Source organism: Budorcas taxicolor, chromosome 6 (genome assembly GCF_023091745.1).
Source record: "Budorcas taxicolor isolate Tak-1 chromosome 6, Takin1.1, whole genome shotgun sequence".
Lineage (NCBI taxonomy): Eukaryota > Metazoa > Chordata > Mammalia > Artiodactyla > Bovidae > Budorcas > Budorcas taxicolor.
Genome location: NC_068915.1, coordinates 31,037,420 through 31,054,457, shown reverse-complemented (window position 1 = coordinate 31,054,457; position 17,038 = coordinate 31,037,420). Strand labels below are relative to the sequence as shown.

General features: G+C 38.1%; 1 protein-coding gene across 1 annotated transcript in view; it reads left to right on the top strand.

Moving 5' to 3' along the window:
• Window positions 1-219: 219 nt before the first annotated feature.
• The window catches only part of SMARCAD1 (SWI/SNF-related, matrix-associated actin-dependent regulator of chromatin, subfamily a, containing DEAD/H box 1), an 88,096-nt gene continuing 71,277 nt past the window's right edge, over window positions 220-17,038 (top strand). The window contains exon 1 of the mRNA XM_052642000.1: window positions 220-409. Within this exon, the coding sequence (XP_052497960.1) occupies window positions 220-409 (190 nt within the window). The remainder of the gene's footprint in view (window positions 410-17,038) is intronic.

Genomic DNA, 17,038 nt, shown 5'->3' with positions numbered 1-17,038 from the left:
ACCCCTGTCCACCTGATTGTTGTGGCCTAACAATGAAGCGCAGCCATAACAGTCATGCTGAGCCACTGGCATGTTTGCGGGCACTTAATTGCCTTGGGAATGAGCTGCTGTGGCTTTGTATTTTATATTGTTTTCATGGCCTCTTTTTCTCCTTTTAATTTCTCCCTGCAGATAGTTCATTTAAAGCTCAAACCCCACGAAGTGGTAGTTTATATCAATATGAATCTTTTCAACCTGGACCGTTTTCGCTTTGAGAAAAGAAATAAGATTGAGGAAGCGCCCGAAGCAAACCCTCAACCCTCCCAGCCTGGCCCTTCTTCACCAATTTCTCTTAGTGCTGAAGAGGAGAACGCTGAAGGGGAAGTTAGCAGGGCAGGCACCCCTGATTCAGATGTAACTGAAAAAACAGGTGAGTTACAATGTTGGAAATTGATACAGCATCAATAGAGTTTCCTGTTTTTGTTTTGTTTTGTTTTTTAAGAAGAAAAGCAGAAGAGATTCTGATTTTTGTTCTTGATGTTACACATACTGATGCATTGTCCTTCACCATGCCCTTTTACATACAGCTTTGGGACTGCCATAGGCACCATGTACCTCCAACTTATTATCCATCCACAGTTGTTTCACTTTTGGTTAAGTTCTTAAATACGGACCAATGATGACAGCTAAAATCAGAATTGAGGTCAGAATGGCAGCTATGGGAAAAAGAACTAGGTGATTCAGTCCTTTGATAGATTTTGAGGCTGTTATTGGCAAACGTTTAAATTCATTCCAGTATTTCTCCAAAACTAATTGATAACTTGCTGTGAGCTAAGACTTGATTCAGGGTGCCTGAAGAAAACGTCTGTGAACAGATGAAGAGCAGGTCACATTCAGATTTTGCCAACCACCTGACTTCCAAAGTGCATATGAATAATTTTTTTCCTTTGAGGTTTTTTTTTTAATATGGACCATTTTTTTTTTTTAAGTCTATTGAATTTGTTACCATATTGCTTCTATGTTTTGGTTTTTTGACCTTAAGGGATCTGGGATCTTAGCTCCCTGACCAGGGATCTGAACCCACACCTCTGCATTGGCATTTGAAATCTTAACCATTGGACAACAGGGAAGTCCCAATAATTGGTGTTCTTCATGGTGGTTCTTCATTTTTTTTAATCTCTTCAGCAAATTGTTACCAACAGTAGGGTTTGAGAAGGAGCCAAAAATTAGCATTCCCATCTTAATCTGTGTTCTTCTGACAGTTAACCATTAGTATTCATTTGAACTGCTGCTGAGTTTTAGTCATAAATGGTGAGTACTTCACATTCTCTTATTTAAAACAAGCCTGCAAGATATTATCCACATTTTGCAGAAATGAGACCTGGTGGGTAAAGTTGGGAAGTTGATAGAACCAGAGCTCAAATCCAAGCAATCTAATTCCTGAACTTAAACTTTTAATCATTTATGTCACTCAGTTTCTTATGAAGGATGAAAGGAATATTAGAAGTTATATTTTAATGTTTATTTCAGTAATACCCTTTTTAGTGTAAAGCTCAGTATTTCATAAGCCGCTTTTACATTACAGAATTGGTAATATATGTCTTTACCCTTGATAATCCCATTTTGTTTGCTGTTCTACTTAAATATAACATTGAAGACAGTCCCTACAAGTTATCATTAGAATAACAATTTAAATACTTAGGTGTAATTGGAACTTGATGGAACAGTTTGGTAGATTTGACTAACTGGTAATTAGGAGTCAAATTTTGAAAGGCTTTGTTTATCTGAAGAATTTTGAACTTACCTAAATTTAGATCACTGAAAGATTTAAAAACATCCCTGTGTGTATTCTTTCAGCAGATAATTTTGTTTGCATAACATGCTGTTGTTAAGGTCTAAACATCCAGGTACTTTAATATTTTAATCTGTTTATTCTGTAGGGAAGGAAAGGCCAGGGTTTAGGCATGGGATTTTGAGTCCTTGGAAGCCTCTGCTTCTTCATTTTAGTTAAATGGGACATTGGACAAGTCACTCAGATTATCTGAGATCCACAGTTTTATTTCATCTCTAAAATAAAAACACTTTGTAAATTGGAATTTAATGAAATGTTTCAGTTATTTATCAATATTAGTAATGTAAAATTTTTAGTTGCTTTTTCTAATCAGAAGGTGTTTTTTCTGCTTTCCTTTTTTTCCCTAAGGAGACTTCACTTCTTTTCTCTTTATTTGGGCTTTCCATATGTAAATTCCTTTTAAAACTGAGACTGCCTTTAGAAATTGTGGGCTGAGTCTTAATGACACTTGGGAATTACCCAAAAATCAAGTTTGTTCCAGGAATGGTGAGGGCTCATCCTACTCGGAAGAGAGAGCTTTGCTTACAGAAAAGATTATTGTAATTGATCCTGTAGATTTTTGAGAATCTTGAAAAGTAAGGCAAAGCTTAGATTTAATATTATAGGTACTCCAGAGGTACTTGTTTAGTTGCTAAGTCGTATTTGAATATTTGCAGCCTCAGGGACTGTAGCCCACCAGGCTCCCCTGTCTGTGAGATTTCCCAGGCAGGAGTGCTGGAGTGGGTTGTCATTTCATTCTCTAGGGGATCTTCCTGACCCAGGGATCGAACCCAAGTCTCCTGCATTGGCTTCCAGATTCTCTACCGCTGAGTCACCAGGGAAGCCCTAGGGTAAAATAATGAAAGAAACTTGTTTTGTAAAAAAAAGAAAAGAAAATCAGACTGACAGTCATGAAAGCTATGTATTGCTAGAGTGTAGTGTTTAAAGGGAGAGAAATCATTTGGGAAGTTCTTTTAATCCAAACAATGATGGCAGTACAAACAGAAGAACAAGGCTTAAGCGTTTCAGAGTAAGAAAGTGCAAGATTTTACATCTGGGTCCTTGTGTAGGAATGAGATAAAATGAATGTTAAGAATTTTAGTTTAAGTAATTGAGGGGAATAAAGGTAGTTCTGTACATTAGAATAGGTATGAAGTACCCACTGTAAGACCTTGGGTATGCCTTTAAAAATTCAAATGAGAATCAGAGGTCCTGCCCTGAGTTTGAAAGTGAAAATCGCTCCTGTCCAGTTCTCTGACCTCATGGACTATACAGTCCCTGGAATTCTCCAGGCCAAAATACTGGAGTAGGTAGCCTTTCTTTTCTCCAGGGGATCTTCCCAACCCAGGGATTGAACCCAGGTCTCCCACATGGCAGGCAGATTCTTAACTAGCTTAGCCACAAGGGGAGCCTGCCAGTTTAGCAGTAGCCCAAAAGCAGCTTAACTTAGCATGGGGGGAGAGGGGTGCTGAATTAAACATCAGGCCTTGGGCCCATGGCTTCCCACGTGGCGGTAGTGGTAAAGAACCCTGCCTGCCAGTGCAGGAGACATAAGAGACCCTGGTTCTATCTCTGAGTTGGGAAGATATCCTGGAGAAGGGAGGGGCAGCCCACTCCAGTATTCTTGCCTGGAGAATCCCAAGGACAGAGGAGCCTGGTCCATGGGGTCCTAAAGAATCAGATACAATCGAGCATGCATACACACGGTTCGGTGGAGGGGTCAACACACTAAAATTGGATTTAAGACTGAATATGGGCATTGGGAAATCAATGGACGTATCATCAGTGGGATATGAATATTGACCTTTCTTTATCATCAACCAGTAATTTACTCTTATTATATAGAATTATGCTACATTTGTTTATTTACATCAGTGTTAGGGTCTGAGTCCACTTACAGGATAGAAATTGTATGTGGTTAAAATTACTTGTTATCACGCTTTCTCAGATAATCCAATTATTTTACCTAAGAGTTAAGATTTTATTTTATACCACTCTCCTTCAGTTACTGTGCCACAGGGACACTGTTCCTTGAATATGCCGAACCCTGTTCAGTCTTTCCTTCTTCCTATATGCTTTTCCATCTGCCTCCGAGACACTTTCTGTTGTTATCTGCATGTGACTCTGCTGGTGCATTAGGACTTAGTGAAATGTTACCTTTTTTAAAGAAGGTCTTTCCTTGGTTACTCTCTAAAGTATCAACCCTCACCCCCTTTACTGTATTTTTCTGTATAGTATCCATCACTAACTTTGCATTATGTATTTATGTTCCACTTATTAGAATGTAAGATCTAAGCGCAAAGACCTGGTTTACCTATCTATCCATCCCCATTGCTCAGAACAGTGATTGGTGTATAGCAGGCCTTCAAAGTATGCGTTGAAAAAAGGAGTATTGAATGATGAATAGGTGATAATAGTGCTCTGTACATATTTTTAAATGTCCCTCTTTCTCTTTATGATCTTGAAACAGTGCCATAGCCATCAGTCATCTTTAGCCTTGGATACTTGAAACTACCTTTGATAGAGGACAGGCTCCCTTAATCCAGCATTTGGCTATGAGGGCATACACTTAACCTGTGGGTCGCCTCCCCCGACCTCGGTTTATTTTACTCTCATTAACACCTGGAGTTATCAATCGTTACTACTTACATTTTTTTTTTTATTTTACTTTTCTGGGAGCATAGCAGGTTTGGAGAGAATAAAGCAGTGACAAATGAGTGTGAGAGGAGAGACTCTACTGTTTAATGCATAAAGAATAAAACATTGAGCTAAGCATGATCCTCAAGGAGCACCAAGAGGAAAGAACACATAAATATATATGGTTAAAATAACACAATGTGGTAACTTGTAATAAGGGAAGATATTAAGCAGTGTAGGACCACAATCTAATTCACAGTGATAAAATTATTCCTCTTTCTGCAGAGAATCAAGAAAAATCATAAAGAAATGACTGAGTGAACACTAAACAATGATTCATTGCTTATTCAGTGAACAAGGGATAAAAGCATGTTGCCTTGGAATGTGGTATGCAAATGGAATAGGTGAAGTTATCTATGGTAGAGGAGGTGTAGGGCAGTATGCATGAAGCAGAAAAGATATAAAAACAAAAACTGGTGGGTTTTATGAGGCCTGTTTATATGCTCTCCCAGGGAGAATGGACTTTATTTGGTATACATTATAGAACATGGGAGAAACAGTAATGAAACCGTTGCAATAATTGAAGCCTAAATATAGGGAAATGACAGAGGCAGCAGTTTAGAGACATTTTATATGATATGTATATGATGATATTTGATGATCAGTTAAATGTGGAAGATTTAAAGGTAATGCAGATATTCCTTGCTTGGACAGCTGAGTGAGTAGCACTGAATTAGGCAGCAGGATTAAGAGGTAGATACCAAAACATGTTGAATTTGAGTTACCGCTTATGTTTTAGTAGCAAGGTCTAGTAGAGGGTTGAACATTGGAGTTTAGGGCTCAGAGAATGGTTGGAATATGAGAAATCAACTTTGGAGTCATCCTTGTGGTAGTTCAGTTCACTTCAGTCGCTCAGTCGTGTCCGACTCTTTGCGACCCCATGAATCAGCATGAATCATAGCACACCAGGCCTCCCTGTCCATCACCAACTCCCAGAGTTCACTCAGACGCACGTCCATCGAGTCAGTGATGCCATCCAGCCATCTCATCCTTGGTCGTCCCCTTCTCCTCCTGCCCCCAATCCCTCCCAGCATCAGAGTCTTCCAATGAGTCAACTCTTTGCATGAGGTGGCCAAAGTACTGTAGTTTCAGCTTTAGCATCATTCCTTCCAAAGAAACCCCAGGGCTGATGATCTTCAGAATGGACTGGTTGGATCTCCTTGCAGTCCCAGGGACTCTCAAGAGTCTTCTCCAACACCACGGTTCAAAAGCATCAATTCTTGGGTGCTCAGCTTTCTTTATAGTCCAATTCTCACATCCATACATGACCACTGGAAAAACCATAGCCTTGATTAGACGAACCTTAGTCGGCAAAGTAATGTCTCTGCTTTTGAATATGCTATCTAGGTTGGTCATAACTTTTCTTCCAGGGAATAAGCGTCTTTTAATTTCATATCTGCAGTGATTTTTTTCCCAAAAAAACAAAGTCTGACACTGTTTCCCCATCTATTTCCCATGAAGTGATGGGACCGGATGCCATGATCTTCGATTTCTGAATGTTGAGCTTTAAGCCAACTTTTTCGCTCTCCTTTCACTAGTCGAAAGGCTTTTTAGCTCCTCTTCACTTGCTGCCATAAGGGTGGTGTCATCTGCATATCTGAGGTGATTGAGATTTCTCCCAGCAATCTTGATTCCAGCTTGTGCTTCTTCCAGCCCAGCGTTTCTCATGATGTACTTTGCATATAAGTTAAGTAAGCAGGGTGACAATATACAGCCTTGATGTACTCCTTTTCCTATTTGGAACCAGTCTGTTGTTCCATGTCCAGTTCTAACTGCTGCTTCCTGACCTTCATGTAGGTTTCTCAAGAGGCAGATCAGGTGGTCTGGTATTCCCATCTCTTTCAGAATTTTCCACAGTTTATTGTGATCCACACAGTCAAAGGCTTTGGCATAGTCAACAGAGCAGAAATAGATGTTTTTCTGGAACTCTCTTGCTTTTTCCATGATCCAGCGGATGTTGGCAATTTGATCTCTGGTTCCTCTGCCTTTTCTAAAACCAGCTTGAACATCAGGAAGTTCACGATTCACGTATTGCTGAAGCCTGGCTTGGAGAATTTTGAGCATTTACTAGCGTGTGAGATGAGTGCAATTGTGCAGTAGTTTGAGCATTCTTTGGCATTGCCTTTCTTTGGGACTGGACTGAAAACTGACCTTTTCCAGTCCTGTGGCCACTGCTGAGTTTTCCAAATTTGCCCCCCCAAAAAATGTTCTAAACAAAATAGATAGTAAGAAGCATCAGTATTTAAAAATGGATAAAGGAAGGGAAACCAATGAAAGATATAAAGGATGACAGAATAGTAAGCAAATGGTAATGCCCTGAAAGCAAAAGAAAGGAGAGTTTCCACGTAGGTGTTGTATAGTGAACAGTATCAAATGTTGCAGAGAAATCAGTTTGAATGAGATCTGATCAGAGACCACTTTCCTTTGAAATTAAAGTTCCTGTTGGCCCATAGCAGTTTCAATAGAAAAGTAAGCAGGTGAAGACTCCTATTCCAACACGGGAAAGAGAGAAACAGCTTGATGAGGAAATAATGTCAAGAAAAGATGTCTGAGGAAATTGAAAACTGAGCATATATTTTAGCTGAGGGAAAGAAGCTAGTGGAGGGGGAAAGGATGAACGACAGGGGGTGGTATCTGATGAGAGGCATCAGGGAGGTAGGAGTGCAACCGTAACTGGACTGTTTAACTTTGAGAAAAAAATAAAGGCACATTTTACCCAGGAGGATGGGAGTGAAAGAGAAAAATACATGATTCATAGGTGGTTCTGAGGTTGGAATGGAGGAACGCTTTAGTGTATGCTTGATGGATTTCTTTCCTTAATGAAATAGTCAGTCTTCTACAGTGGTTGCCATTTTGGTGTGGTCATCATGTTGAAAGTAACTGTTGTTAATAAGTAAGAGGAAAAATTTTTTTAATTATACCAGTTCAAAAAAGATTTCCAAGGAGCAATGCTCTGCCCCTTATGGATTGTGCAATCTTAGTTATCACTTTTGGACTTCACTTCCTTTGTCTGTTCTCTGAAATCAAAATGAATAAGATCATTTGAATGATGAAGCTGCATGTATCATTTTAACCTCTGATTCTTTAACTATTGAGTGATACTTTAACTATTGAGTCCTCTTAAGTGTGTGTGGCCAAAATGTGAATCCTTATTTTATCTTTGGATAGAAATTCTGGTTTCCTAATGTCTGCTAGTATTAGTTGAAGAGTCGTATTTGTTAAAAAGATTAGTGCTCAGTTCTAAAAGTACTGTGAGTCTAAATGTTTTAAATTCATTTTAAATGTACATTTTTTTGTCTGTTGTCCTTTTCTACCTTTTTAGTTTTTGTGCTTTCTTCAAAATAAAGTGTTATATAAAAAATGATGATGACAGTTGTGTAATGGAGAGACTCTAATGTAGTATTTTCATTTAGCGTTGGTATTCTTTTCATTTTTTCATTTTTTTTCCCTACCTATATGTATTCCAGGTTGTTGGTTTTGTTTTTTTAGATAAAACAGTATTATGTATATTGTAATGCAGCCCACTATAGACTTTTTGGGGGGAGGTCCCCCGAATGCCATGCTGCATGTGCTTAGTTGCCCAGCTGGGTATTAACACATGCCTACTGCAATGGAAGTGCAGTCTCGTAACCACTGGACTGCCAGGGAAGTCCCCTCAAAGTAGATTTTTAAAAATATTTTCCATGTTCATATAGAACATGCTATACTTGAATAGGTTTTAGTGACTACAGTATGTCTTATACATTAATGTATTATAATTCATATAGTTCCCTGTTAATAGACATTGGTTGTTTAGGATTATTTCTTTTTCTTGTTTTAAAGAGTGCTGTAGTGACCATTCTTTTATATTGATGTTTTTGCCTGTGTACAGTCTGTGGAAAAATTCTGGGAAATGAAATTGTCACGTTAGAAGGAATATGAATTAATGTTTTAGTAATTGCCAAATAACCCATCATAATAGTTTTACCAGTTTGCACTAAACTACAGCCTGGTTTTCAGATGTCTGCTTTTTCATACCAGGCCAGAATATTGCAAACCTTTCTAATCTTTAAAAGGCTAATGAACAATTAAATTGCTTTGTTTAAGTTTTTTTTATTCCAGTCTTTTAGTTCTGTTTGTTGTTTACAACAGAGAAGTTTTCCATTTTTAAATGGTCAGTTTGTTCATCTTTTTCTTTAAGGCTTATGGTTTTAGGTCCCGATCAGAACTGATAAAAGAAAGCCATTCCCTACCACCACATTATAAATATATCCGTCCGTATTTTCTTGTTTCACATCTGTGGGATCTTAGTTCCCCATACAGAGATTGAATCAGGCCCTCACCAGTGAAAACCCAGAGTTCTAACCACTGGACCACTGGGGAATTCCCTGAGCAGTCATATTTTGAAAGCAGTCTTTTTTTTTTGAGCAGTAGGTGTAACAACAGTGGGTTTAAAATACTTAGTAAGCAATGTTATAAACAACTGTTCTGTCATCCAGGCTTTGTTCCATTTATTTATAGACCATAGGCAGAGTAGATTTAGCATAAATTAGCAGTCGTTTCAACTAAAGTCACCAGCTATATTAGCGGTTAACAGGAGACTCAGCCTATCCTTTTAAGCCAGACATTGACTTCTCCTCTCTAGCTCTGGAGGTCCTAGATGGAATCTTCTTCCATTAGAAGGTTGTTTGGTTGACACTGAAACTTTCTTGTTTAGTGTAGCCACTTTCCTTAATTATCTTAGCTAAACCTTCTGGATATCTTGCTGCAGTTTCTACATCAGCACTTCCTGCTTCATCATGCACTTTTATGTTATGGAGACAACTGCTTTCCTTCAGCCTTATGAACTAACTGCTTCAAGCTTCAAACTTTTTTCCTTGCAACTTCCTTACCTCTCTCAGCCTTCATAGAATGGAAGAGATAGGGTCTTGGTCTGGATTAGGCTTTGGCTTAAGGGAATGCTGAGGCTGGTTTTTAACCTTTTATCCAGACCACTAAAAGTTTCTCTGTATCAGCAATAAAGCTGTTTGGCTTCTAGTTTGTAGATTCACTAGAGTAGAATTTCTAATTTCCTCCCAGAACTTTGCCTTTGCATTCACGTCTTGGCTAACTGCTGCGAGAGGCCTAACTTTCAGCCTGTCTTTGCTTTTGACCTGCCTTCTCACTAACCTTAAACATTTCTGTCTTTTTATTTAGAGAGAGGAATGTGCAGCTATTCCTTTCTCTTGAATACTTAGAGGCCATTGGTTAGAGGCCATTGGAGGGTTAGTACCTGACCCAATTTATTGCTGTGTCTTAAGGAATAGAGAAGCTGGAAGAGGGGGAAAGTGATGAAGGAAGTGGCAGGTGGATGGAGCAGTCAAAACACATAAAACGTTTTATCAGTTAAGTTTGCCATTTTATATGGATGCTTTTGGGGCACCTAAAACAATTACCATTTCTGTCCTTTATCGAGCCCATCTTTGCATGAAATGTCCCCTTGGTATCTCTAATTTTCTTGAAGAGATCTCTAGTCTTTCCCATTCTGTTGTTTTCCTCTATTTCTTTGCATTGATCGCTGAGGAAGGCTTTCTTATCTCTTCTTGCTATTCTTTGGAATTCTGCATTCAGATGCTTATATCTTTCCTTTTTTCCTTTGCTTTTTGCTTCTCTTCTTTTCACAGCTATTTGTAAGCCCTGCCCAGACAGCCATTTTGCTTTTTTGCATTTCTTTTTCTTGGGGATGGTCTTGATTCCTGTCTCCTTTACAATGTCACAAACCTCTGTCCATAGTTCATCAGGCACTCTGTCTGTCAGATCTAGTCCCTTAAATCTGTTTTCATTTCCACTGTATAATCATAAGGGATTTGATTTAGGTCATACCTGAATGGTCTAGTGGTTTTCCTACTTTCTTCAATTTAAGTCTGCATTTGGCAATAAGGAGTTCATGATCTGAGCCACAGCAAGAGAGTTCCAGAAAAACATCTATTTCTGCTTTATTGACTATGCCAAAGCCTTTGACTGTGTGGATCACAATAAACTGTGGAAAATTCTGAAACAGATGGGAATACCAGACCACCTGACCTGCCTCTTGAGAAACCTACATGAAGGTCAGGAAGCAACAGTTAGAGCTGGACATGGAACAACAGACTGGTTCCAAATAGGAAAAGGAGTACGTCAAGGCTATATATTGTCACCCTGCTTATTTAATTTATATGCAAAGTACATCATGAGAAACGCTGGACTGGAAGAAGCACAAGGTGGAATCAAGATTGCCGGGAGAAATATCAATAACCTCAGATATGCAGGTGACACCACCCTTATGGCAGAAAGTGAAGAGGAACTAAAAAGCCTCTTGATGAAAGTAGAGAGTGAAAAAGTTGGCTTAAAGCTCAACATTCAGAAAACGAAGATCATGGCATCTGGTTCCATCACTTCATGGGAAATAAATGGGGAAACAGTGTGAGACTTTATTTTTTGGGACTCCAAAATCACTGCAGATGGTGACTGCAGCCATGAAATTAAAAGACACTTACTCCTTGGAAGGAAAGTTATGAACAAGCTAGATAGTATATTCAAAAGCAGAGACATTACTTTGCCGACTAAGGTCCGTCTAGTCAAGGCTATGGTTTTTCCTGTGGTCATGTATGGATGTGAGAGTTGGACTGTGAAGAAAGCTGAGTGCTGAAGAATTGATGCTTTTGAACTGTGGTGTTGGAGAAGACTCTTGGGAGTCCCTGGGACTGCAAGGAGATCCAACCAGTCCATTCTGAAGGAGATCAGCCCTGGGATTTCTTTGGAAGGAATGCTGCTGAAGCTGAAACTCCAGTACTTTGGCCACCTCATGCAAAGAGTTGACTCATTGGAAAAGACTCTGATGCTGACAGGGATTGTGGGCAGGAGGAGAAGGGGATGACAGGATGAGATGGCTGGATGGCATCACTGACTCGATGGACGTGAGTCTGAGTGAACTCTGGGAGTTGGTGATGGACAGGGAGGCCTGGCGTGCTGCGATTCATGGGGTCACAAAGAGTTGGACACGACTGAGTGACTGAACTGAACTGAACTGAAAACAATTACAACAATAATATCAAGGATCACTGATATCCAATCACCGTAAGAAATGTCACCATAAAATATTTGAGACATTACAAGAATTACTACCAAAATATAGCAGAGAGACATGAAGTGAGCAAATGCTGTTGGAAAAAATGTCAGTAACCTTTCTCAACATATGGTACCATCAACCTTCAATTTGTAAAAAAAAACCACTGTGAAATTCAAGAAAAGAGGTATTCCTGTACTATAGATTTTAATATGTTTTTGCTTTTTCTTCTTCTTGGACCTGAAAGTTTAAAGGAGTGGTTTGTTTTTTCTTATTTTTTTTTTTTTTAATTTCCAAGTAACTGAAATTTTGCTTCAACATTCTTATTAACATTTACTTCCAATTTTATGTTTTGTGACCAGAGAATGTAGTCTGTAATATTTCATCTTTGATGAATTTACTGAGATATTCTTTTTGGCCTACTAAAGAATTTCTAAAAAAGCTCTGAGTACTTGAAAACACATAATCTAATCACAGATTTATTTATATGTCAAAAATAATGAATTATTATTTACATCTTTTTTCAAGCTGGATTACAAACGTGTCATAAAGTCAGTTTCTTGGATCCTGGCTGAATGCATATAACTTATTTTTCAGAGTGCAATAAATAGAAAATTATCAAAGTGTAACAGTACAGCCTATGAGACCTTTGTTATATAACTCTATCTAGTGATCTGTATGTTTAGGGTCATAATCCATAATTTGTCTCTTACAGTGGGTACCAATCAAAATAGTTTAAAAAATATCTTTTTATATCTTAATTGTTTTGGTGCTGTCTTTTCTATTAAGAGTTTAGACAAGGCAATTAAAGCCTCATATTTGTTGACTTTTTGCTCTATATATCCTGCCATGTTTGTGCATTTCATTATTAGAATGCATTTGTACATGTCAGTTTTATTTTTAATGTAGATATAAATTCTGTTATTAAAAAGTACTTTTCAGGTTCAACACTTTGACCTTGTCCATTATAAATCAGATTACTCTTTCCTTTATATTTTTTCTATTTATCTTTACCTTTTCTTTTGGCTTAAGCCTGAAATGTTTCTTGTTTCTCATTTTAAGCTAGTGTATTAGAAACTGCTATTCAGTCTTTTAGTGTATTCTTTCTCTTTTTTGATAGCTTTCATCAGAGATAGTTTGATTTATCTAAGATGCTGAAGATCCCTATCTACTGTGGCATTCAAATTAAGACTGTCCAGATTGTATTTTCTTAATTTTTTAATATTTATTTTTGGCTGCACTTGGTCTTCCATTGCCATGCAGGCTTTCTTGTGGTGAGTTGTGGAGCACAGGCTTTTCATTGTGGTGGCTTCTCTTGTTGCAGAGTACGGGCTCTAAGAGCATGCAGGCCTGCAGGCTCTAGAGCACGGGCTCAGTAGTTGGGGCACGCAGGCTTAGTTGCTCCTCAGCAGGTGAGATCGAACCCAGGTCTCCTCCACTGGCACACAGATTCTTTTCCACTGAGCCACCAGGGAAGCCCAAGACTGTCCAGAACTTATAATCTGTGTTTTTGGTTAATAAACCTTTTAAAGGGGCAGTTGTGTGATGTGCTTCACTAGGAATGGCCTTGAAAGTCAGTTGCCATATTAGAGAATTGAATCATGTAGAGCAGTACACAGTTATGGCAAAAAGGCACACTTACATAAGTCTACGGAACAGAATCAAAGGTTTAAGTGTTTTCATTCTACTTTAGCCTCACCTTTATTTGTGGATTAACAAATTGATTTAGACTTTCCTGTGTGAATGCATAATCTCCCAGCAGTGATTTTTTTTTTTTTGAATAGTTTTTGATCTGGGATCTCTTGGAAAGGTAGAATCAGTGGCAGGTGTTTAAATCCTTTTGTGTTATGGTAGACTTAGATATCAAAATAAATAAATGTATACTGGAAAAATTTAGGATATAAGTTTGTCTTCTGTTTGCACACCACTAATGGAGAATTTCATTTGGACTTACTCCCTTGAATCTTGGAATCTTCTTGAATATGCTAATGATGTAGGTTCCCTTTGCCTTTGATAATGGGAAAATACCATCTTCTGTTCCTAAAACAGGATTTTAAAGTTATTTTTACATGAAAGGACAGGCTGTTTTCCCTTATGTTCCTTTAGCATTTTGTTGATTCCTCTCACATGGCACAAATTATGATTCATAACATAGCTATTTATGTACATGGCTCTTTAGCTCCTATTATTAGTTTCTTTAGGGCAAGTGGAACTGTAACTTGCCCTTTTTTTTTTTTTCTTTTATATCCCCCACCTCTTGGTACAGTGCCTTAAATACAGCAGGCATGCAATAAAGTCAGTTGAGTAGTAGCCAGTGTCTTATAATTGTTTCTAGTTTTCACATTGTTTCCCTCATTTCTATAGTTTTCTTTTTTGCTTCCTTCCTGTCTCCTTTGTGCTGCTGCTTAAAAGTGCTTCTTTGCCTGGGTCATAAAACATCATTACATCAGGAATATCTCTTTGGCCATTGGCTGTTAGCTATTTTTCCTGTTGTTTACTTCTGAAAATAGTCAAAACAAACAAATCTAATCAGTTGAGCACTATTCTAATTCCAGATTATTGATACTAGGAAGTTGATATTTTATATAAAGCTCTCACTGTATCCCTTTAGTCTTCAAAGTATGACCTGTGAATTTTTGAGGTCCCTCGGACCCAAAAGGGTTAAAACTATTTCATAATAATATTAAAACATTGTTCACCTTTTTCACTATATTGGTATTTGCACTCATGATGCAAAAGCAGTGGTAGGTAAAACTGCTAGTGCCCTAGCGTGAATTGAGGCCAAGATTCCAAGCTGTTCTAAATTGTCATTTTATCCTTAAAATTTTTAAATGTCAGTTTCACTTAAGAATGTTCTTGATGAAGCAGTAAAAATAGTTTTTAATAAATCAACCTTTATCAGTAGGCACCATTTTAATATTTTTTGAAACAAAATGTGAACTCCCCTTTGCTGCATGCTGGAGTGCAGTAGTTGTCTCAGGAGAAAGCATTTGAGTAGTTGCTTTGAGTTTGAGCTGAGCTTGTCATTCTTTAACAGAATACCATTGTTATTTAAAAGAATGACTGACAAACCACATTATGTAGACAGGTATTTAACAGACTTTTTTTTTTTTTTTTTTTTTCAAAAAATGAACTGATATCAAGGAAAACAACTGACAGTATTTATGCAAGTGATAAAATTCTAGTTTCAGAGGAAACTTTTGAGTTTTGAAAAACATATCTACAAATGTGATTTGACAATCTCCAGATATTTAGAGACCAGTGGTGAGATTAATGAATGTCATTTTTGTAAAAAAAAATATGACGTGTCTCAACATTTGGAAGATATGCATTAATCAGTGAGTGAACCAATATTTTGCAAAAGATAATGCACACAATGTTTTAAAAAAATAATGTGTGGGTTAAGGGGCTGTTAAAGTGCAAGATTGACTGGAGGGTTTTAATGTAACAGAATGAAAAGTTCGTTCTCATCATTTCAGACTCCACATTGCAACAACCTTTAGAAAAACTACCATCTGTCAAATTTGGGTTCAGTGTCAAAAAATACCCACAGTAAAGTAAAAAGGCTATTTTTTATTTTTGAAAAATATTCCTTCCTTAACTATATAACTGTAGTGAGGCATGATTTCCTTTGTAAACCAAACATAAACAATACACTTGAACAGATAATTGCACAAACAGATATGAGACTCTAGCTGTCTTTCTATTAAACCAGGAATCTTCACAGATTTAAAACAGTGCTACTTGTCTCACTGAATTTGAGGGATGAGGGGAGGAAGGAATATAGTTTTCTTCTTCTTATTTTTTTTTAAGAATTCCTTCCTTCCTCTTGTTCTTGTTTTCTTTATGGTTGTGCTGGGTCTTCGTTGCTGCACTCAAGCTTTCTCTAGTTGTGGTGCGCCGGCTGCTCATTGCAGCGGCTTCTCTTGTTGTGACACACGGGGTTAGTTGCCGTGCAGCATGTGGAATCTACCTGGACCAGGGATTGAACTGATGTCCCCAGCATTGACAGGAGGATTTTTTAACCACTGGACCTCCAGGGAAGTCCTAAATAAATTCTTAAACATTTTCTTAGTTACTGTTTTCTGATGAGGTAAATATTATAACCAGCATAAGCAAAGACTCTTATGGAGCCCTCATTTTCTTTAAAAGTGAGAAGTTTAAAAGAGGTCCTTAGTTTGAGAAATGCTTTTGTATTATAATCTTCCCTCATTCCTCCATATTATCAAACCATTTCCTCTGCTGTTAGTTACTTGCCAGTCAGGCTGTGAGGGTGCCACTTGGTTCAGGGTACTATACATGTTTAATGTGTATATGTACATACATATTTTTTTTTCCACAGTAATAAAAGATGCTTTTCACTTTTCACAACCAATAGCCAGACAAAAAAGAATTACAACTGCAAGCCATAATGGAAACATGATTAACCTAACAATATAAAATAATTACATACAATTTGAGGGGTTAAGTAGAGTGATGTGATAAGTGGAAGTGCATACATGCACGTTTTCATCCATTCAGCCAGTCTGTCTTTTGGTTGGTGCATTTAATGCATTTACGTTTAAGGTAATTATCAATATGTATGTCAAGTTCAGTCCCTGGGTTAGGAAGATCCCCTGTAGGAGGGCATGGCAACCCACTCCAGTATTCTTGCCTGGAGAATCCCATGGACAGAGGAGCCTGGTAAGCTCCAGTCAAAAAGGTCGCAAAGAGTTGGACAAGACTGAAGCAACTGAGCACATGCGTGCATGCACGCACATGACCCTATTACCATTTTCTTAATTGTTTTGGGTTTATTTTGTGTAGGTTTTTTTCCTTCTCGTGCATACTGCTTAGAGAAATTCCTATAGCGTTTGTTGTAAAGCTAGTTTGGTGGTGCTGAATTCTCTTAACTTTTGCTTGTTTGGAATGCTTTTGATTTTTCCACTGAATCTGAACAAGTGTCCTGCTGGGTAGAGTATTCTTGGTTGTAGTTTCTTCCCTTTCATCACTTTAAATATGTCGTGCCATTCCCTTCTGGGTTGTAAAGTTCCTGTTGAAATCAGCTAATATAGGCTAATGAGAGTTCCCTTGTATGTTGTCATTTTTCCCCTTGTTGCTTTTAATATTTTATCTTTCTCTTTAATTTTTGTCATTTGATTACTGTGTGTCTCAGTGTGTTCCTCCTTGAGTTTATTCTGCTTGGGATTCTCTGTGCTTCCTAGACTTGGTTGACTGTTTCCTTTTCCATGTTAGGGAAGTTTTCAGCTATTATCTCTTCAAATATTTCCTCAGGTCCTTTCTCCCTCTCTTCTCTTCCTGGGAACCCTGGAGAAGGCAATGGCACCCCACTCCAGTACTCTTGCCTGGAAAATCCCACGGACGGAGGACCCTGGAAGGCTGCAGTTCATGGGGTTGCTGAGGGTCAGACACGACTGAGCGACTTCACCTTCACTTTTCACTTTGAGGCATTGGAAAAGGAAATGGCA